The following is a 22,954-nucleotide window of genomic DNA, read 5'->3' as shown; positions in this document are numbered from 1 at the left end:
CATCAGACATACCATGGAATCTAAGTTTGTCCTAAGACATGCTATATTAACTTGTCCCCTTTTAGGATTTACATGTATATTGCAGGACTATCCTGTCCTCTTGTAAAGATTTATTTATAGTTATATGTATTTGTGTGTATCTGTGTGTGGGTATGTGCATGTGACTGCAGGTGCCTGTGGGGGCCAGAAGAGGGTGCCAGTCCTGGCAGTTGTGAGCACCGATCTGGGTACTGGGAACTGAACTTGGGTTCTCTGGAAAAGCAGCAGACTCTCTTAACTGCTGAGCCATCTCACTAGCCCTTCTGTTTGCACTCACCATATAGAACAGATCTCGGCATGCGTCCAGTAGGTATTAATGGTTGTTATTATCATCAACATGCATTGAATGCTTACTAACTATGAGACATTGTGCTAAGTCCTGCAATATTGTTCAACTACCAGAACAGTCTTTTGAGATAAATGTCATTACCTATTTGTAATGGAGGACTAGAGAAGTTAAATGACTTCCCTAATATAAAAAAGATAAATGGTGAGCTGGGACATGGTCTTGCATGCCTGTACTCTCAGTATATGGGAGGCTGAGGTTGGAGGATCACTAGTTCGAGGCGAACCTGGCTACATAGCAAGATATTATCTCAAAAAAGGGGCAGGGAATATCTTGGAGAGATGGTTCAATAGTTAACAGCACTTGCTCTTGCAGAAGACCCTGATTTTGTTGCCAGCAGCCCCATGATGGCTCTCGACCATCCATACCTTCAGTTCCTGGGGAATCAGTTGACGTCTTCTGACCTCCAAGGCACCGTGCACACATGTGGTGCATTTGCATATAAGCAAAACAGCCATACACATAAATAAATCTAAAAACATTAATGGAGAAGCCAGGTTTCCAGGCCAAATTCAGAATATTTTAACAACTCAGTGCTGTTGTTAATATGTCATGTTGAGTTCTAGTCCAGGAATCTGACTTGGGTGTGGTGGACTCAATAAACCATGCCTGGCCACTCACTTCAAAAGACAAAACAGAAAAAAGTGGTAAACCCAGGAAAGAAGTTGATTCCACCCAGCCATCGTGGCCAGGAACAGCAACCAGCATCCTCGGACCTGTCTTGGAGGTGCTAACAAGCGCTCTGAGCTTATGTAAGGAACAGACCAAAGCTGGGGCCAAGGGATGCATGGCCAAGCGGGCTTGCTCCAGCTGTGGTTGGGTAATCATTACCTCAGGGTGGGTTCAGAACCTGTGGGGTAGTTATCAAAGTTGCTGCTGCTCAGGCCACACAATGTTTATCAACTGGACCTGTAATTCCTGGAATCCAGGGTAACTGCGAGAAAGCATGACTCGGGACAAGTCAGGAGGACAAGGTGGAGTCAGATCAGTAGTTGGCCCCTTCCAGCTTTAGGTAAATGATTAGGGATTTCTTGGTGCTGCTCCTTGTGGTCTGGAACAGGACATTGTAAGGGCCTGATGCAGCCAGGTGATGGTGGTGCACACCTTTAATCTCAGCATTTGGGAGGCAGAGGCATGTGGAACTCTGAGTTGGAGGTCAGTCTGGTCTACAGAGCTACTTCCAGGATAGCCAATGCTACACAAAGAAACCCTGTCTCAAAAACAAACAATAAATAAATAGCCTCATCTCCAGCACTTGGGAAAATGAGGTAAAAGGGTGATTTGGGTTTTTCCCCCTATTTAGGGGTTCATGTATCCCACGCTGGCTTAGAGCTTTCTATGTCATCAAGACTGACCTTGAATTCCTGATTTTCCTGCCTCCACTTTCCAAGTGCTAAAGGTGTGCAACATTCTGCTCCAGGAAGATCCCAAGTTTGAGGCCATCCTGGAATGCATAATGAGACTCTGTCTAAAAACAAAAACCCAAAAGCAGGCAGTTGGCAGTCTATTGGAGAACTGGAAAGCCACCCCAGTCCTTGGATGAGATATCTTCAAGTTAGGGACATTTTCCCAAGAGCACATTTCCAGACAAAGACTCAGAGACCAGGTTAGGGAGCTTCTAAGGAAACCAGAGCTCAAGGGAAGGGCAGTGCACTTTGCATGAAGGGGAGGGCATGAGGTGGCTCAGCAGTGAAGAGCACTTGCTGCTCTTCCAGAGGAGCTGGGCTCAGTTCCCAACATCCACAGTAGCTCACCACTGTCCATGACTCCAGTTTGACTGGATCCAGTGCCCTCTTCTGGCCTCCGCAAGCACTGCATCCATGTGGTGCACAGGCGTGCAGGCAAAACACCCAGAGGAGTAAAATAAAAAATGAGCTTGGGGTGGGGCAGGGCAAAACAGACACGCTATGGAGAGAACTGGTCACTTCAAGTCCTTGTCTAAAGGTGAGTGCCCCAGAATGAGGTGAGCTGTAGATGCAGACCATGTGTTCTGACTCTTCTGGCCAACCGAGGGAGAAACAGCCACTTTCTGTTGCAGTTACTTTAACTGCAATCGGTTAAAGCCCTTGTTCACAGTCCGTGCTGCCTGAAGCCCAGGATGGGGCTTTGATGGGTTAGACAGCTCCCGCATCTGTGGCTGTGACTTTACCTCCTAGCTTCTGTTAGTTCGGGCTGATTGGAAGAGTTGCTGTCCTTGGTTTACCCTTTAGTTTAAAGTTCCAAGGAACTCTTCTGGTTCATTTTGAAGCATTACAAGCAGAAGATTGCTGACCGAAATGTCCTCATTTGATGGGTTTAAGCTGCCTCCTGGAGTGCGTGGCTCCTCTCCCAATCCCCTAACTCCTTGCCTTCACCGGCAATGATTGCGGCATCTCTGCAGATCTTGAAGATCCCTCAGTCACTCTTCTCTTGCTGTCTTGGATCTTGAATGGGGAAGATTACCAGTTCTGCCGAACATTCCTTAAATGATTACCATGCCTACGTGCAGAGATGAGCAGGAATCTGACTCAATGGTTTTATTACATTTTATTTATTTGTGTAGTGTGCATGAGCTCACTCACACAAATGCTGTCATGCGTATGTGGAGGTCAGAGGACACCCTTTTTGGAATCAGTTTTTTCCTTCCACCACGTGGGGCTGGGAAGGTCAAACTCAGGTCATCAAGCTTGGCAGCAGGTGCGTTTCCTTACTGAGCCATCCGGGCCCCGGACCCAAAGTGTGAAGCAGCAAAGGAGACATGTAAAAAGAAAGAAAGAAAAGTGGAGATGTCAAGCTTTTATCCTGCTTTTAGTCACCCAGCAGGCCCCAGTGAAGAGGATGCTTTTAGCAGACGCAGCCTCTCGTCCGACAGTGTCTTCCAAAGACTGTTGGTGGAACTGAACTGTGAAATCTCAAAAAGGAAGCAGTTCTGAGGTATGGGGCTGAAGGTCAAGAATATTTACCCAGAAGAATACTGTGACACCCACCTTCACTGATTCCATAAACACTCTAGTCTGAGTTCCTTAGGTGCTGAGGATTCACCACCTATGGCAATCCTTTTATTATTGGTGTGTGTGTGTGTGTGTGTGTGTGTGTGTGTGTGTGTGTGTGTGTCTGTCTGTCTGTCTGTCTGTCTGTGTGCATGTGCCTGCATGCCGAATCAAGTGTGTGGAGGTCTTAGGACAACTGAGGGAGTCAATTCTCCTTCTGCCATGTGGGTCCCAGGGTTGGAATCATCACCATCACCAGTCTTGCCAGCAACCACTGAGCCATCTCGCCCACCTCATGAAAATTCTTTTCATTCTTTTATTCCAGTAAAAGGCTGAGGAGGCCTCACAGCTGGAGGTCTGCATTATTTGGGGGTCAGAAGGAGCATCCAAGGATTCTCTCAAGCAGCCAGACACCACCAAAGCCAACGGTGGCCCAGGTGTGTTTATTTTGGAGAGGCAGATGAAAGAGACTGAAAAACAAGCAGCTCCTTTCCAAACCTTAACCACCTGAAGCAGACAGTGGTGGGCGGGGTGTTCCTGTTCCTCTTTCAGCTCTGGCGAAGGGGAGAGAAAGCTTGGCTTGCTGCCTTTCTTGGGGAAGCGGGTTTTCCAGAGGTCATGGAAGGCGCGTGCTTGACCATTAGAGGTGAGGCAGAGCTTGATAATGGAAGGCCTCACACTGGAAAATCCTTCCTCCCCCAGAGAAAGACATTTCTTCCCCAATGCCACCTGGCCGGGTGCCAAGCTCCCGTGTGGCATTCTGGGAAAGAACACCAACGCCCACCTCATTATGGAATTCTCTTTGATTCCAACTAGATCCAGGTTTGAACTTTGCATTCCTTTTGGATTTTGCGGACTGGAGGGAGGTCTTCCAGCTTGCCATAGAACCCATTGTAAAATGAGAACACACATAGGTGTCTGGCTTCTGGCCCCTCACATTATGGCACCATGGGAACAGTACAGAAGGAAAAAAAGAGCTGTTCTTGTAAGGGGTTAACAGACCTCATGTGGAGCGGGAATGTGAGTGGATTGTGTTGAAGTGTGGTGGAAGGGAAATATTATGACAAAAGGGAAGATTTCAGCTCCCAAGGCTTCCAACACAGGATTATTTTTTTCTTTGCACAATAAATATGCAATAGCCTTGGGCTTCTCAAATTAAGGGCTCTCCAGTCCATTCTCCACACTACAGTCGGCAAACTCCCCATCATGCAGACCTTTGTTTAAAACTCACCAGCGGCTACCCACTGTGTGCCCGGTGCTCAGGCTCGGCACCGCAGCCCCCACTGCCGGTGCCCCCCCCCCAGCCTGCTGTGCTCAATCATCTCTGGACCCTGGCACATGCTGTTCCCTGTGCCTGGATCAACTTCTGTCTAGACAGTTCGGTCCCGCAGTGATGGCCCTCCCCAGCCACCTGGTCCTGTCCCACCACCCACTTCGTTATAATGGCTTAATGAACTGCGGTCTCCACTGTCGTTGTAGGGGCTGAGTCCGTATCTGTCTAGTTTGTTTCAGGATCCCCAGAGCCTAGTACAGCTCCTGGCACAAACTAGGAAGAGGAAACAGACTCTTCAAGTTAGACTCTGTCAATCTGAATGATCTCTGTGTTGCCTTGAAAGTCTGGAACAGACTGAGAAGTGGAGACGGAGGAGCAGAGTGGAGAAATGGAGACACTGCCCGAGGAGAGTGGAGAGTACCCCTCCTCATTTTCCCAGCAGCTTCCCAGGCTCCTGAGCTGATGAGCAAGATGCACAGATTTTTTTCTGCTGACCACAGAAGAAGAGACTATAAAATTCAGCTTCCCATCTGGTTCTTCATGGTCCAAGAAAATACAGCAATTTCAAACTCCAGGGAGACAAGCACTCAAATCAGGGAAGCTTAAACCTAGCCTGTCATAGAATCCCCCAAGAGCGGCATGGATTTGACTCAGGAAGAAAAAAAACGAAGGAAGCACCGTTTCTAAGGATCGATTCCCCGGTGACCCTCAAAGGGTACGCGTTTGATGTCTCCCATACCAGTTACCCCCCTGCCCTCAGAGCGACTCAACAGCTGGTCCTTGCTTCTCTTTCTTTCTACTTGCGCCAACAGGCTCCTGGTCACAGGGCCATCACCAGTCTGCTTCGCAGGCTGGGCTGAGAGTGGAAGCTGGCCTTCCGATGGGAGCACTTTAACATCTGTCCTCATCCACTGTCCAAAACCTGGCTGCTACTTCAATGCAATGATGATGCATTTGCTTTTTAATGTTTTCTGTTAGAACCAGAGTTAACTGGGAACTGCTGGTGAGAGATGAAGAGAGAACCGATTCTCCTTCTGTATCTAAGAGCAGCATGGGAGGCACTTGGCGGGCTCAGGAGCCTGCCTGTTAGCTTTGTCTGGCCATGGGCATACCTCTGTCTCAGCGAGAGAAAAAAAAAATAGGGCGAAGGTTCTGAAGAGCCACCCATAGGCTGGTGCCCACCCAGAGAAGGGAATGTTCAAAACTGTGCTGAAATGCCAGCTCTGGAGAGATGTGACAGCCAGCTTGAAGGCTTCTGGCAGTTTGGATAAACATCTAGACTCTGAGTACATTTCTGAGCCTGCTCTGTGATCCCTTTGAAGTTTATCCAACTTGAATAAACCCTCCAGAAAGCCAGGGCCAGTAAAAGAGGCTCTCTTTGGAAGTCCCCCTGGATGTGCCCCTGTTGCTTCTTCCCAGGGCAGCCGGCCCATCAGGACCAGCGATCTGAGGAGCGAAGAAGAAAGACGCGCGAGACAGAGCGCTCCTATAATACTCAGTTCATTGTCTTCTTTTCTTCCTGCCCTTTTTACATATGGAGGGCACAGCAGAAAGAAAACCCCTGGTGGACTTGGTGGACCACAAGCTTAGATCTAATCATGGCTTTCCTGGGACCCTTTCTCAATGATCTAACCCCAGCTATTTCTGAAGGGCCAGCCTGAGACGTCCATCACGCACATTTAAATAACAAAAGGCACTCTTTGCAGTCTAAAAAGTGCCTGGAGCTGGGAAGCTGGTGACGGAGCCAATGTGGGCACAGGCGGGAAGTTCCGTCTCATTTCCCAGAGAAGCACCCCCTGGCTGCCTGGGCAGGGGCGGAGGCTATCTTTCCTCCTGTGTGTGCAGGTTTTCCAGTCATGAAATTACTGGAGCATTGAGAAGTGTCTGCATGCATGGAGGGGTGTCCAGGTGGATAAGCACCCCTCAGCACTGGGGGACATCTCCTCAGGTACAAGCTGGCTCAGCTTTAGGTCACACCAAGGAGAATGGGTGCCAAATACCAGGTTCACTCAGAAAGAAAATAGGGAGCAGGCCTTTCTGAGCGGGTCTCGGGGGATCTCCAAACCCGCTGGTGGTTCACTTGAGAGACTGAGCAGTACCTCTTTCCTACGAGGGAAGTGTGCCCCGGCAGTGCCTGGAGAGGGAGCAGGGCAAGTGGACAGCCCATGCATAGCACAACACAAACCTACAGGCTGGCCACAGACCGTGAGAGACGCATCCTTTCATAACCCCGGGACCAAATGACAGAGAAGGTGTGGCTGCAGCACCAGGGGGACCCCGTGGAAGCGGGGTCACAAATAGTTTTGTTTCTTTATTGTTAAAAAAAAAAATATTAACAGCAACAACAACAAACAGAAGAACAGCACGAACATTCACAACCAGTCAGAGCCCTGTAAGCTTTGTCCATTTATTCCCAATGGAGTCCTTCATCTCCACGCAGGTGGCCGTTTCAGCCAAAAGGCCCCTTCATGTTTTTCATGGGTGGGTACTGTTGCTCCATTGGCATGGCCCCAAAGCAGTCTGAGGGGTTGCAGTGGCCAGCCTTCCCCGGCTGCCCCATAGGGCCTGGGGGACCAGGGATGCCCGGAATGCCTTGTTGACCCATGGGGCCTGTTGCGCCTATCTTGCCATAACCTGGAGGTCCTTGGGGACCTACAGAGGGAAGAGCCACAGAAGGGAAGTCAGGAGACCCGGATGACAAGAGACAAGAGCTGTGACAAGCGACACACCTTCATTTCAGATTTGCCAGGTCGAAGCACACTTTTGTGAGACCTGCCTGCTCCTCACATTGATTTCACAAGGATGGCCACACCTCTGGCTAGTTTTATTGGGAGTGTCTGTATACCAGGACAGGGGTCATGAGCTTTTAATATGTACATCATTGCACCCACAAAATAGTTTCCTGGGGATATGGTACAGCCTCAGAAAAGTCATTCATGGGTAATATCCATGGAGTAAGTGGTGACGCTGGGCCTCAGAACTCGGTCATCAGGGTTTAACCACTCTTAAAACTTTCTAACCATTCATCTTGGAGAATGACTCCAAGTGCTTAAGTGACCTCATCAACACCACAGGGCCAGTAAAATGCCAAACAGGTCTTAGACTGGGATTTCTGGTCCCTACTGTATGCAGTCCCCCAACACACACTCCGTATCATGCAGGCCTCGCTTAGGACAGGCAGACACTCGGCTTCTCCCTCCACCCTCCCCTTCAGTTCCTAGCACAGTATCTTGAGCTGGGAGCATTTCTGTAAGTGATAACTAGCCTGGCATTATTTGATGTTCTAATGATCATGTTGTAAAGAAGTTGTGTAGGGGGGGGCACTCTGCTGTTCTGGATTCATGGTCTCAAAGACTGGGTTCTCCTACCTGGGGGGCCGGGAAGACCATTTTCTCCTGCGATGCCAACACCAATGTCTCCCTTTTCACCTTTGGTCCCAGGTAACCCTGAGACAAAAGAAATGGAGTTAAGTCCTATTCCTAAGCAGAAACACACACACACACACACACACACACACACACACACACACACACACACACACACACGCCATTTTCACAACAGCCCACACAGAGCTGCAGTGCCCGACACCCCAGAGACCTGGAAGGCAGAGCTACCTCTCATTCCTGGCAAACCCTGGCGTCCTTCTCGGCCTATCTGACCGGGGAGCCCAGGTGATCCTGGAGCACCTGGCCGGCCTGGTGCGCCATCTTTCCCAGGGGGCCCTGGCCGGCCTGGGGCTGCCGCCACCTCCATGGGGAACTGCATCCTGGAGGTGTAGTAAGCCATCCTCTCTGCAAGCAAAGACAAAAGCCACGTTGCTGGGTGACCAGGCACTCAGAGTGGCTACTGGTACCGCAGACATGCCACCAGCATGGGACAGCCTCCAAAGACGGAGGGAGGAGTATCAGGACGGGGAGATGGGCTGTTCTCCTGAGGGAGGTCTTGTACTGTGGCCCTACGTGCCCTTCCCATGCAGATCTTTCAGAAGCACGGACCTGATTTGGACCTCTAACCACCATCCCTGGTTCAGCAACAGCTTCAGAATGTGGTCCAGACAGGTCTCTTTCCTAAGCAGGATGCCCAGCATCCACGTTCCCCCAAGTCCACAGCACACGGGCAGGAAAAGGGGCCTCAAACCAACCCCAGCAGCCCCTTCAGTCTGCTCACCCTTCTCCTCAGAGCTCCCTCCACACCGACTCATTTGAAATCGGCTTTCTTAACCTCCTTTGCTCCCGTGGGGGATCAGGAGGGCAGAAGAGAACCGATTTATCTCTGAACAGAGCAGGTGACAAGGAAGGTCTGATGGATAGGGGAACATATGCCTGTCACCTGCTGTCTGCAAATGTGTGGGGGCGGGAAGGGGAGGACGCTGAAGCTTTAAGCAAAAGGGCCGGCTGAAGAAATGGCTGGGAAGGGCAACCATTACCCACCACCACCCAGCCGGCTGCCAATTACCATCAAACATTTTAATGATCTCTTGTCTGATGAACCTCTTGATGTCATCATAATTCACCATGTCTCCCTGAGGAAAGGGAAGAAACCTGGCCTCAGCTCTGAGTCCAAGCTTGGCACTTTCCCAGTGAACAGACTTGATTTCCAGAAATAAAGGATAGAGCGGAGGGCAAAGGTCCTGGGAGCTTCCCACAGAGGCTTATCCAAAGAGCTCCCCCCCAATGAAATAGTACAACACATTTCATACTAAAATGCAGTTTGGGGTGGGAGGGACACCTGTAGCTCCCCGCTTCCCCGTGAAGAACTGCGAGCTACCCTGTAGCCAAGCTCTTTCCCACAGAATGTCAGCAGCAGTGTCTAAAGTGACCATGGGCCTGCGCCATGGGATAGTGCCCATGGTTGCTGGCCTCCCCTTACCATAGAGCCCGGCAAACCAGGCAATCCAGGGTTGCCTGCAGGCCCTGGGGACCCAGGGTGCCCCCTTTCTCCTGCAGGACCTGGCGGCCCGACAGGTCCCATGGAACCGCTCTTGCCAGGGCCCCCTGGCATGCCAGATCTTCCCTTCTCCCCTGCTTGTCCCTTCTGTCCTGCAGGTCCTGGGTCACCCTGCAAAGACAGCAAGTCACAGTACGGCATCACCAACTGTTTCCAAGTCTGTGTCACAATGTGTCAGCAACCTGCCCCTTTCCCAGGTGCCCAGCATCTCCAGCTGGGCTGCGGCCATGATGATAGAGGTCTCACTGCCTCAACACCTTCCAGGGCAGTGCTCCTGGGAGGCAATGCTTGCATGACTCTTTGCTGGGAAATGCTCGTGGCTCCCACATACCCTCTGTAGGGAGATCCCCTTCCTTGCCCAGGCAAGACCATAACGTCCTCCTCACACCTTTCCCAGCCTTGTCTCCTTGCCAGCCCCAGCCGCCTGTCACTCTCTGGTTCCACCGTGTTGCCTGTGTCTCCTGTCTGGAATGCCTCCTCCCCAGCCTCAGTGCCCTAAGGATTACCTCTCTCCTCTCCTCTGCTGAAATGTTCCTGTCCTTCATGCAGCCTTCCTCCCTCCCTTTCGATTAGAGTTAGGAGTCCTTCCTGGAGTCCCACAGCACTGTATCCAGTCTTCTTCAAAACTTACCATATTCTAGTGTCAGTGAGACCGGCCCGGGGAGGGCCTGTTCAGGGCCTCCTGTTTACCCCTGACCAACCCAGAGGCCTTGGAGTGAGCCAGGGTGGGCGATAATTAGGGGATTAAAGAGATTTCTATTCTCAAGCCATAGATGGGACAGTCCCCGATGAGATCACATCTCCCTTTCCTGCCTATTGGCCACCCTGGCCTCCTCTGTGGCAGCTCCTGAGTACCATTTTTTAAACCCAGCCAGTGGCTGCTCACCTTGGGGCCCGGAGGTCCATAGAGGCCCTGCTTTCCAGGAGGTCCCTGTAAGAAAGCGGAAGTCAGGGTCAAGTCTGGGCAGCATCACTGAGGCTCCCTGAGGTGGGGTGGGGAGGGGGCAGTGGGAAGACCACCTTCCTCCTCCCTAGGACTCTGGTTGTGTCCAGCTGGGCTGTGTGAGGGAAGGGATGACAGCTTCCCTGCCAACCAGAGGGGCTGACAACCCGGAGGAAAGATGATGTCCCCTGGGGCATGGCCTTGTTTGATAGCATTGGCCTGGTCCCTCCTCACAGATGAACGGATGTGACAAGAAGTCAGAGAGGGAAGGCCAGTCTGAAACAGCGGAGGGATGGCAGAGCTGGGGCCCAGGGAACCTTTGTTTGCAGTTTGTTATCTTACTATCTCTTTCTGATCAGAAACAGGGTCCTCTAATTCCACTTGAGCGACAAGAGTTACCAGCTTCTTGCATGTAATTGGCGGTGGGTATCTGCAGGGGGCTGGCTCCAGGATCCCATGGATCCCCAAGTCTGTCTCAAGTCCCATTTGTAAAATGGTGTGGCAGTCGGCTCTAACCTATGTGTGTTCTTTATAACCTGCGTGCTCTACATCACCTCTGAATTACTTAACAATAGTGACCACAGTGTAAACGCTGCAGAGTTGTCTACTGTTTGATCAGGGAATCATGATGAGGGGGAAAAAGGAGGTAGGAGTGTTGTTGCACACCTATGCACTAGGGAGGCTGAAGCAGGGGGATCATAAATTGGAGGCCAGTTTTGGGCCATAAAGTTCCAGGCCTGCCTGGGTACATAGTATCAATAAATAAATGAATGAATAAAAAATAAAAAGAGTCTGTATATGTTCAGTATGCATGCAATTTCCCCCTGAATATTTTCAATCAACCCGAGATTGATTTTCTGGATGTGGAAACTATGGGTATAGTTGCTGTAGGAGACAGTCTGTGCCCATGTGCTTACTGAGTGAATGAGGGATAGAACAAGATGAGGACCAAGAAGAAATGTCCCTAAGGGAAGGGAGAAGAGCACAACCGTACCTCTTTGCCAGCTGCACCGTCTGAACCAGGTTCACCCTGGGGAGCAGAGAGCATTGGAAACATATGAGCTGTTATCTGACCCTGCCTCATGGGCCTCACATCTTGTCTCCTCTATCCCACCAATGAGTCCTGATCCTGCGGCTCCCTCTCCTCCTCCCTCCCCCTCTAGCCTGCCTGAGCTAGAGCAGAGATGTCTTTTTGCTTGAGAACTGTATGCATTCCCCGGCTCTGAGTGTGCACGAAATGCTTGCTGAAGGGCCACATGAACTCTGAGCCTCCGGCCTCAGTGAGACTGGCCAGGACAAGCTGACCTCCTTCCTTCCCCATGACACCACAGCAAAAGCCCTGAGCCCTGAGCTGCCTACGCCTTCCTGGTGGGCTGCTGGAGAAGAGACATCTGTGATTGTAGGACAAGGGGTAGATGCATCCAAAGCCCTGGCAGCTCCTGAGTCTGCAGGGAGGGAGGGAGCTGGGAGGGAAGATATGCCCAGGGACAGTAGGCAGAGTCCACAGTGAGCAGAAGTGCCAACCCCTGGCCCTCTGGGAAATAGGTCCAGTGACCATGCGTCCATGACTGGGGTCATCCCTCTCGACAGGGCCTGACGGCCAGCCCTAGTTCGCTACCGTGTCCTGGAGGAAAGTCTGCTCGGTGGGAAAGGCCCCGTCATAGAGACCTGAGTCCCCTTCCTTGGCTTCCCAGAAACTTTACCCCCCTGAGGCTAGCAATCAGCTCCACTCATGTGGTTTGCCCGTCTAGACCTCCAGAGAGGGGAAGCTTCGCAGGTCGGGTCAGAGGTGCAGGCTGGAGATCAAGTCTCAGCTCTTCCATTTATTAGCTGTGGGACCCAGAGCAATCTACTCAGCCACACTGAACCCTCCTTCCCTTTCCTGAAGGCTCGGGGACAACTGGACCTCCAAATAGTGTTGCAGAGCATATTAAGACAAAACACCCAGCACCCTAAGTGAAGGCTCACTCCGGCACAGTCAGTGACCAATATAGCATCACTCTGAATGCTAAATGGGCTGAGATCAAGTCTGGCTTCTGAGGAGCTCAGAAAGTTACAGTAATAGCACAGTATTTCTGGTTCCTGACATTTTCAAAGACTTTTTGTGGTTACTGACGAGCGCCACAGGGGCAGGGAGAGAGGCAGGGGCAGGGGCAGGGCCAACACACGGACCAAGCCTTCTCTTTCTGGCACCTCGTCAAGGGATCGGCATCAGGTGGATGATGTATCCTCAGAGGCAGTGCCCTTGTGTGCAGCTGGCTGGGTGCTGGCTGCCAGGGCTTGTCTTTCTGAATACAATAGACACAGGTCCCATGCTGCATGCTGATACCCTCTCCGTCCCTAGAGAGCCTAGGTGTGCTGTGCAAAGCCAAATCCTCTCCCCTGAGCTGGGCTACAAGATGTGAGGTCTTACCGGAGGGCCAGGGTGTCCGGGTGTGCCAGGCTGGCCTGGGAGGCCCGCCAAGCCCCTTTCTCCAGGGGCTCCCCGGTCTCCTTTCAGGCCCTAAAAATAGGACGAAGGTCAGTGGAGAAAAAGGAGAAGCAGAGTCTACAAAGCCAGAGGCAGACCCCTCCCCACCCCCATGTTCCAGGGGCCAGGCCCCACAGGGGCAGATGGCATGCCTGAACCGATGGTGTGGCCCTTGGATGGCCTTGAGCCACCCTTTGCCTCATCCCAGAAGGGACATCTTTAGGACAAGTGAGAGGCTGACGCTGAGAAGGAGGGGACAAAAAACGTTCTCTACCCCTTTGCCTTTGTCTGGAAGGAGCCCACAGCAGAAAAGGCAATAGTCCTTGAGGACAGAAATAGAAGAAAGTCACTCACCATAGTGGAGATCCCAGGTGGACCTGGCTGGCCTGGAGGTCCCTGTGGCCCCTAAGGAGAGGGAAGTGAAGACAGGGTAAGGGCTTTACCAAAGCGCCCAGGCTGGAGGGGGTGTGGGCAGCAGCAGGAACATTCCCGATACTGTATTAGCTTTGTTCTCTTCCTGGAATCCATCCTTCCTCTCTGATCTTACACTTGAACTTCCACCAGGAGCTCTGGTTCCAGAGCAGAGGTGGGAGGGGCTGAATATGCAGGACCCTTGTGCCCAGTGCCCACTGCCTGGTGCACCTAGGCTTGTGAGGTGCAGAGGCCAAAGGCAGCAGAGAATGAACTACCAGCCTGGGTACCTCCCGCGCCCCTGTGCTTCCTAAAGGTAGCCCAGCATCTGAATGTTCTGTGGAGGAGGAAAAGTCAGCAGCCAGGGTCTATACAGCAGAGGTAAAGGGCAGGGGCCATATGGAGCAGAGATCATGTCCTCCACCCCCCAGGGCCACAGAAGGAACTCCAGCTATCTCCAAAGCCCTTCGCCATATCCTAGAAGGGGGAGATCTTTGGGGGCAGAACAAAAAGGCTGACCCATGCCAGGCGGTGGTGGCACACGCCTTTAATCCCAGCACTCAGGAGGCAGAGCCAGGAGGATCTCTGCGAGTTCAAGGCCAGCCTGGTCTACAGAGCGAGATCCAGGCACCAAAACTACACAGAGAAACCCTGTCTCAAACACACACACACACACACACACACACACACACACACACACACACACACACACAAAACCAATATCCACATGGGAAGGCTCTGTAACCCCACATTCTGGGGAGCAGTGACACTCTAACCCCCAGGGATGTCCCCTCCTGACACTGCTGGGGCTGTATCTGAAATGTCCACAGTCCAGAGGTCACCTCCCTCATCAGAGCGATTCCTTCTCTGAGCCCAAGAGCACTCAGCTCCTTCCCAGAGCACATTCCTCCTCCCCCCCTTCCAGAACATTCTGGTGCCATGGCACCTATACTACTCCTAGGGTGGGAATGCTCATGACTGGGACCGGCACATAGCAATGTCAGGAGGAGCCCAGCAGGTCCTCATCCATAGGCCCCCACCCCAGGAATCTCTACCAGGGTCATCATTTAGTGTATGACTCTTGATAATTAATGTGTAGGGGGCTGGAGGAGACCTGAAGTCTCCAGAATAGAGCCTCTGAATTCCTTGAGATATATAAAAATGGGACCTGAGAGTTCCTTTTTTTTTTTTGTCATGAACTATTTTTAATGTTCCCAAATGCCTCCTGAAAATTATACAGCCATGCTATACTAGCCCACCACTGGATTCGCTTTCTCTGGAGCCTATCAATAGGCATGATGCCATCACACTGATCAAAGGCACCAATTGGCAGTCATTTGTGTCACCGATGAGAAAAGTGGATGGGAAATGCAATATTGCTTAATAAACGCGCTCTCCAATTCACCCTAATTTAAGCAAAAAACACCACCTGCCTACCCAGTTGCCCAGCTGAACTTCCTGGTTCCTCTCTTTCTACCACTCAGTCCTCCCTTGTGTCAGGCCAAGGGAACAAGCCCTCCACCTCGAAGTCAGATCTCCTAAGCTCTCTGTTCCCTCTCCCTTCCCGTCACCCATCCACCCACCTGTCACTTACCAGCCCTTCCCTGAGGATGCCTGCTACAGGCTCCCGAACCCAATCCTGAGGTATCTTTTTCGAAGCTCAGCTTTTAGGGGGCCACATGCAGTCCTCAAGCTACCCCCATACCCAGTGTGATGGTCTTGAGGTCCCTCAGACACATCAAGCTCCTGGCTGCTTTTGGTTCCCTGTGTATTCAATGTGTCCCTTCTCCAAGGCTACTCAATATCTACTCCTTATCTGACTACTCAATATCTGACTCCTTCATTCAGGCCTCAGCTCAGTCACTTCTTCAGCATGGGTTCCCCTAAGGCAGTGTTCTCAACCTCCCTAATGCTGTGACCCTTTAATACAGTTCCTCATGTTGGGGTGACCCCAAACATACACTTATTTTTACTGCGGCTTTATAGCTGTAATTTTGCTACTGTTATGAATAGTAATGAGTCTGACACACCGGATATCTGATATCTCCACTCACAGGTTGAGAACTGCTGTCCTAAAGCTACCTCCCTCCCAGTTCTTCCCTGTGACATCACCTCATCACCTGAACCTTTCATTCACCTGTCTCCTGTGACTGTGGGGCAGTCCTGTGGAATAAGAGCCCTGTCTATCTGGCTCTGTGCTGTGGCTCTGATTTAGAGCAGATGGTCAATAATTATTATTGACTAACTGAATGACTTGTGTCTGATAAGCAAATGTGAATATGCACAGAGGACCCCAAAAGTGGTGAAAAGCAAAAAACCACTGAATCAGATGAGTCTAAAGTCCCTCATATCTCTGCATGGTTAGGACGGCTCTTGGGGCACTACCAGCTTACCCATCCCCCAGTGGCATTCTATTCCTAGAAGCAGAGACAAAACCAGATTAACTCACAAGATGACCTGGGGGTCCTGGTCGTCCCTGGGGTCCCATGGCACCAGGCTCACCCTGCAGGAGTCAGAGAAAGAGAAAGGTGACACAGAAACCGCCCGACCCGCTTATGTATGGCTGCTTGGTAGGAGAGGGCTGAGCAGAGCTGTGGGCAGTGGCATGGAGCAATGGCCAGAGGGCTGGACAGAGCTCTGAACTTTAGACCGTAGCCTTCCAGGGCTTCTGCCTTTTGGGCAGTTGTCCAGTTGTCTTTCTAGGGAGGGGACCAGTTATAACTCTCAAGATGGAGAAGGATCACGATGTGCCGTGTGGGGTAAAATTTCACATCAGAAGGCTGAGGAGAGAAGGCAGCCACTTTGCCACCAAGAGGAAGAAAGCGGCTACCACGTGGGACAGCGGTACGCCCAGAACCCCCTGTCCTTACCTCCGCACCTGGCCGGCCGCTGCTACCAGGGGGACCTGGTTTTCCACAGTCACCCTAAAAAGAGAGAGGGGAGAGTGGAGCTTAGTGTCTCCACCCCCATGTTGAGCCTGGATCAAGGGGACTCTGCCACCTTGTCATGGCTTTGACCAGAGGGGCCCTGGCACCCTTTGGCTGGTGGGTGGCAGAGTCCTGACCCAGTTCGGCAGGCCCTAGTGGCCTCAGGAAGCTAGGGTGCTGGAGTGCCGTCTCATCCAGGGGCCGGGTGGCACCCTCAACCCAGGTTGGGCTGCTATGTCCGCAGAGAATAGGGAAGGCTGCTGTCCAGAAGTCCCCCTTACCTTGGGCCCAGGGAGGCCAGGATGCCCTGTTTTCCCCTTGAAACCCTGGAAGGAAACGCAGGGAGATGTTCCTCTCACCTCCATCTGAGGTGCTCCCCACACCTTCCTGCTCAGGCCAAAGCAATGGCGTCTGTTGCTGTCACAGAGTGAGGCCCTGGAGGTGGGGGGCAGCTGAGAGGAGGCTCAGAGCTCCCAGCTCCTTCCTGCAGCTCAACTTACCGGGGGTCCCATGAGTCCAGGAGGGCCAATGGGGCCTGGGTCCCCCTAGGGAAAGAGAAGGAACGTTGAGAACGTCTGGTCCAGCCTCGACCCAACTCCTTCCCCACTGCATCTGCTTCTCTGTCTCCCATCCCAGGCGTGGACATCATGTGGGGCAGAGGGAACTCGGCCTGGCTCAGCCTCTGACCGGCTGGGGACTGTGAATGGGTCCCAGCCCCTCTGTGGGCCTTCATTTTCTTTCTTTTGGTTAGGTATGGGACTTAACCTCGATGTTCTCCGTATACCACGATGTTCCCACGTCTCTCAGATTTCCCAGAAAAAAACCTCAACCGAGGAGCCAGGGCCTGGTCAGGCCTGTCATGGCTACAACCTGATTCTTCCCAGAACCTAGCCTACTTTCTCTAGTTGCCCAAGTTTGGGATATAAATGGCATCTCTGTCACTATCCTGTCTTTGCCAAGACCAATTCGCCTAACTTGGCTAAGTCTATTAGAAGGAGTGAGAGACCCGGGGAGCCTGATGCCAGCCGGGAGGAGGAGCAGCCCGGGATGGGATGAAAGGATGACTCTTCGGCTCACTTCATCAGGAGGAGAGGGTTCCTGCCCTCCACCCCCCTCCCACAAACACAAACACGGCCCATCTTACCCTCAGGCCAGGCTTGCCGTCCTTCCCGTCCAGTCCGTCCAGCCCAGCGGGGCCCTGCAGACAGGAGAAAGGCATTTCTGAATGCTATCTCTGGAAGTCTGGCCCAGCCCCACACGGCTCTCTCCACCTCTTACCCAGCTCACGCCCTTACCCATACATGCACACCTCACACAGGTACCCCATCCCTCGTACCTGCTGGGCCCTGAGGGCACACACTCACCTGAATCCCGGGAGGGCCTGGTGGCCCAGGGGAACCAGGTAAGCCTGATGGACCTCGAATTCCTTCACTGCCCTGAAACCAGAACGCCCAATGAGATCAGGGCTCAGGGGACTAGGGACCCTTGGGAGTCAAGGCATTTGGCTTCCAGCCCTGGGTTTGTCTTGTCCTGACGTATTCCACTTGCTGCCTTCCTGAGAGCACGTGTCCTCATCCACTGAAGCCCCCCTTTTTCCTCACTGCTCTTTGGAGAAAGATAGAACTCTCTCACACTGGCTTCTTCTCAGGAGCCAGGAAGTGGGGGGGTGGACGTGTTTAATTTATATCACTCTAATGACATGCCCTGCATGTGTGCTTTGAAGCTCAAGGTGGAAAGGGTGGAGAGACTCCTGTACCCCAGGGGATCATGATCCCTCGTGTGCTACAGGCCTGCTGGGGTCAATGCTTTGTGAGGATGGGGGAGAGGCTCATGGAGGCCAGGGCTCAGGGGAAAAGTCACAGAAGTGTCACCAGACGGTGACCTCTGAAGAATGCCTGGGATGAGGCAGGAGGAGCTAGAGGGAACCTAGGACACAAAGATTTGGACGTGGTCACATGACTGCCTGACCTGGGTGTCAGGACCCTTGATGGTAGATGGATTGGGAGAGGCAGGCTGGGGAGGTGGCCACCTGACTGGGAGGGTCCCCGAACAACATGCTGCTCTTTGTCAAGCAGACCAGTGCTTTTTAAATCACATCTCAGAGTCCCCTAGAAGCTGGGAGCATGAAGTAGGTGTCTGGCCCAGAGGATAGGACTCCAGAACCTTCTTCCAGGCCTTAAACAGAGCGTCTTCCCTTGTGTCTGTATTATATGAGATTTTACACGAACTTCTGTCTAATAAAAGGCTCAGGGACTGTAAAATGGCCTGCAAACACAGCCATGGTCCCTGGGCAGCCACTGAAGGCCCTAAGCAGGGCAGTGGTGAGAACAGACTGTGGATTGGGAGGTAAGAAGCTTAATAAAAGGTTGCTACTTCCCCTGGGCAGGGGAGAGGCAATGCCCTGGATCAGTGTCTTGGGGGTGGTGGTGGTGATGAGCCCTCCCTCCCCCCAGCTGCAGAAAGAGAAGAGGTAGCTACAGGCGGGGAGAGCCAGAGGGTGTTGCAATACCACAATCTACCAGGAGGGGTCAGCACAGTTCTAGCCAATGTCAGCCCCAGTGAGCGTTGTGATGGAGCATCTCCAGCCTGCAGTTTGGGGTTCTCTGCAATGATCAGCCTGAGGAGGACTCCACAGGGAAGCGATAAGTGGGAGCTGTCAGCCATCACAGAGCCTATGTCTGATGGGTACTGGCTTGGGACAGTGGACGTGTCCTCTCTCACAGTGGGTGCTCATCTCAGCTCTGATGGTTCCCTGCTTTTCGGGGTCCCCCAACTGGTTTTTCCTTACTTGTTTTTCTCACAGTGAGAGGCTAATGTGTGGCTTCAGATGAAAGAGGCTCCCAGAGACTACAGAACATCACAGCTCCCTGTGGACCGCCTCTCTGACAGCTCCCACCCAGTACACAAGGGAACCCCAGCCTCTGCAGAGCCAGGGATGTCCTCTCCAAACCACAGCAGGGCTGTGTGTCCAGGCTATCAAGGCAGTCTCGGAGTCAACCAGTGTGGCGCTCCAAGGCTGCTGACCCTATCTTATCACAAAGTCGCAGGTGACCCCTGTGTCCTCTGGGCCCTTGGAGACAGCCAAAGGAGAGAGGCGCACTCCTCCTCCAGGTATGCCTTCATTCAGGGGATCCCTTCCTTTCCCTTGGCTCCTTGACCTCTCTGCTTTCTCTTGAGAAATGACCTGGACAGAGCTGGCCTGTCACAGCCTAGTTATCCACCTCTACCGGCCCTGTGCCTCTGCTCTACACTGCTTTTACCACCCTCCTGGCAAATGGGAGTCCAGGACACTCAGAGGCTGCCGGAGGGTGTGGGGAGGGGCGAGAGGAGGGTGTGGGGGGGGGGGGGTGGGGGGGGGAGGGGGGGGGGGGCGGGGAGGGTATGGGGAGGGCGAGAGGAGGGTGCGGGGAGGGCGAGAGGAGGGTGTGGGGCCACCCACTAGCCATTGGTCGCTGAGCCCAGCCTTAGAGCAACTGAGTTGTCTGTGAATGTTCTGAAGGCCTGACAGGGTCATGAGAGCTTCCTGGCTCAGATCTGGGCTTCTGGCAGATGTGAGTTTCGACTCACCTTCTCTGCTTGGGGGCCAGGTGGGCCAGGGGCTCCCGCTTTGCCTGGGAATCCTGGGGGACCCTGTAGCCACAAAGAAGCAGGCAGAAATAAAAATAGGTCTTCATCTCCCTCCTCTGTGCGTTTCATCTCTCTGTCTGGCCCTCTGTGGCCACCCACACGGCCCGCTCTTCAGGCCTGGCTCCCAGAATCTGCGGTGGCCATCTACGCGGGCCCTCTCATCTCTTGACTTCCCTCCCCGGGTTCATTTTCATCCAGGGGGACTAGCCAGGCCTGCTCTTCCCAATGGGACCACATTACAGGAAACTTTTGTGTCTTTACTCACCGGTGGGCCTGGAAAGCCTGGCTGGCCTTGAAATCCCTAGGGGAAGAAGTGAGGAGGTCACCCCTCTGCCTGGCCACTCGGGTGGAGAGAAGGACAAGAGGGGCCGCCTCAAGTCTCCAGGCTCTGTCCTCATATTCCAGAGAGGGGCCAGTAGGTGGAAGGTGGGGGGGATGGGTAGAAAAACTAGACCCAGGGACCACCCCCCTTCGGCCCTGGCCCCAGACGACACTCACCTGGTCACCCTTCTCACCAGAGTTCCCTTGGGGGCCTCGCTCTCCTCGGGGACCCTGTCACCATAGAGAAGAACGTAACTGAAACCCAATCTTCCAGTCCTCAGGGCACAGGGAGGGGCCAGGAGGCTGCCTCCCCCTCCCCATCTCCATGGCCTGCTCGCTCACTCACCGCTGGGCCTTGGGGACCTGGAAGGCCTTCAGATCCGGGTGGGCCCTGAGGACTCAAAGGAACAGAATCAGTCACTCAGAAACAGGAGGAATGGGGCCTGGGGATGGGCAGGGTCCGCGGTGGGTGTGTTCTGAGCTGCTAAGACTCTCCGCCTGGGCCTCTCAGTTTTCTGGAACCAGGCTGCTAATTAATCCTGCTACCTCCTGGCCCAGTCCGGCCCGGCCAACAAAAAGCAGCTGATCCCTCTTTCTTAGGCACAGCTCCGACTCTGGCTCAAAAGCCCGCCATGGCGCCCCTCTGTCTAATAAATGAGGCGTGTGCTTTCCTCTCCTGCTGGATTTACGGGCATCCCGTAACCTGTCAGCAACCATCCTTCCCCGCTTCTCTTCTCTCTCCTCTTCCCTCGGCTGTGTCTTCCTCAGTCCAGACAGCTCTTCCCTGAGCACGCTCTGTGGGGTCACCCCCCCCCCAGGCCTGTGCATCGCTGTTCCCTCTTTCTGGAATGCTGACCACTGCTCATCCCTTCAGTGTTTCCCGAGCCCTGCGGGAACCGATGCGTAGCTCCACGTTGTTCGTGCCAGGACCCGCCCGTGACCCACAGAGTTCCTTCCACCCCCGTTCAGAACTCAGCTCTAAGAGTCGTCCTGAGACCCCCCTCTCCCTTCTACACAGGGTCCTCATACCACTCCCGCCCCTCTCCCACCCCCACCCTGCCCGCTCAGGGGTCTCCGCTCTCCTCATATCTGTTTCTATTTATTCATGTTCTAGCAGTTTCCCGCTGCAGGGCAAGGCACACGGGGCCCGCTTTGCTCAGTGCTGAACCCTTACAAGGACTCGCAGCACGCAGCCTGCCTAGGAGACAATCTCGTCGCAGATTAAAAAGTGTGACAGTGTCGGCAGAGTCCCATGAGGCCTCGCTGACATTTGTGAGGGGGAGAGGTAAGGCTCCAGCTCTAGCATGGCGGGTCCCAGGGACGAGGCTTGAGGTGCCTCACCAGATGGACTTGGGCTCCAGCCCAGGCTCCTCCACCAACTCCCTAGCGGGCTGCAGGGCACTGGGTGAGTCATGTCACCCGGGAGCCTGTGACCTCATGTGTTAGCAGTCCTTCCTTCAGTGTAGGACCCCCATGAAGGTGGCCTCAATAGAAAAAAAAAGGCTCCTGGCCCTGATCTGGCAGGACTGGGGGATTCTGCCAGCTGACTGGGCCCGTCCCTCCTCGGTTGCCTTCCCTGCAAGAAGCCTGCTGGGATCTCCTCACAGCCTCCGCCTCCGCAGCCACCAGCTGGTGCAGAGCCGCAGCTGGAGTGGCTGGGGCAGGGGCAGCAGGGGTCACAGGCTCCTCCCCACGGGAAAGTCTCCCGCCCTGTTGGTGAAGGTGGCTGGGGGGCGAAGGCCGCTTTCCCCGACCCTCACATCCGTACCCACGCCGGCCCGCCACTTACCGACTCGCCCTTCTCTCCTGCAGGGCCGGTGTACCCTCGCTCTCCCTTGATGCCCTGACAAACGACAGCAGAATCAGCTCTCTGGCGGGGCTAATGCAAGAGGCGGGGCTGCCGCTGGTGCCCAGAAGGGCACCTGGAGGCTGAGGGCACCCGAGGAGGGGACTAGAGGGGGAGATGATAGCCCGTGCGGCCACCCACCCGCCTCGGTGGCCCACACTGCAAAGGCCTGAGGGTGCCCTTTGTGAGGAGTGGCAAGTCTCAGAGGTCTCCCTCACTCCTCAAAACCCTTTGGGCAGCAAATCTCAGTTCTTGCTGAGTCTGGGACCCAGGAGGGTTCTGAGAGAGGCCCCTCCCTCCCCTCTGTTGCAATGGTGGGGGCCAAAGTGGAGTGTGTGTGTGTGTGTGTGTGTGTGTGTGTGTGTGTGTGTGTGTGTTGGTGGAGGTCGGGGCGGGGGGGGGGAGGTCTACATGGATGGCATGGCAGAGACTGAACGTTGGGAAAGGGGGGACGTGGTTGGGGGACACCCTGCCTGGCCCTGTTCTCGCCACCAGACTGTACCTCCAGTACCCCCAGAGACACAGTCCTCTTACTCACAGGCAGTCCTGGGGGTCCCATGGCACCCGGGTAGCCAGGTTGTCCTGGAGGACCCTGCAAAGAAAGGCAGGCATGAGGATGGACTGGCCCTCAACATTTCTGTTACCCCTTGCCTGGGCGAGAGTGACCCCAGCCTGAACACCTGGCTCTGCTATCCAGCAGGTGCCCATCCCCCCCCAATCAACCCCCCCCACCACCACCTCCAGGTACAGTTACTATTCTGGGCCATTTCCCAAGCCCAGGTTCTCTTGGCTAGGTGACAAGCCCCAGGCTCACCAGAACCCTGGGAGCAGAGTG

At 53.7% G+C, this 22,954-nt stretch overlaps 1 protein-coding gene across 1 annotated transcript in view; it reads right to left on the bottom strand.

The window, feature by feature from the left end:
- Window positions 1-6,882: 6,882 nt before the first annotated feature.
- Col16a1 (collagen type XVI alpha 1 chain) overlaps window positions 6,883-22,954 on the bottom strand; it is a 51,754-nt gene continuing 35,682 nt past the window's right edge. Inside the window, 21 exon segments of the mRNA XM_028887633.2 lie at window positions 6,883-7,279; window positions 7,996-8,073; window positions 8,242-8,418; window positions 9,083-9,149; window positions 9,497-9,685; window positions 10,461-10,505; window positions 11,512-11,547; window positions 12,931-13,020; window positions 13,342-13,392; window positions 15,848-15,901; window positions 16,269-16,322; window positions 16,607-16,651; window positions 16,826-16,870; window positions 17,470-17,523; window positions 17,690-17,761; window positions 19,893-19,955; window positions 20,218-20,253; window positions 20,451-20,504; window positions 20,620-20,664; window positions 22,063-22,116; window positions 22,658-22,711. Coding sequence (XP_028743466.1) covers window positions 7,077-7,279; window positions 7,996-8,073; window positions 8,242-8,418; window positions 9,083-9,149; window positions 9,497-9,685; window positions 10,461-10,505; window positions 11,512-11,547; window positions 12,931-13,020; window positions 13,342-13,392; window positions 15,848-15,901; window positions 16,269-16,322; window positions 16,607-16,651; window positions 16,826-16,870; window positions 17,470-17,523; window positions 17,690-17,761; window positions 19,893-19,955; window positions 20,218-20,253; window positions 20,451-20,504; window positions 20,620-20,664; window positions 22,063-22,116; window positions 22,658-22,711 — 1,566 coding nt within the window. The 3' untranslated portion in view covers window positions 6,883-7,076.

Source organism: Peromyscus leucopus, chromosome 2 (genome assembly GCF_004664715.2).
Source record: "Peromyscus leucopus breed LL Stock chromosome 2, UCI_PerLeu_2.1, whole genome shotgun sequence".
Taxonomy (NCBI): domain Eukaryota; kingdom Metazoa; phylum Chordata; class Mammalia; order Rodentia; family Cricetidae; genus Peromyscus; species Peromyscus leucopus.
The sequence above is the reverse complement of the archived record's forward strand: the minus strand, read 5'-3'. Positions and strand labels throughout refer to the sequence as shown.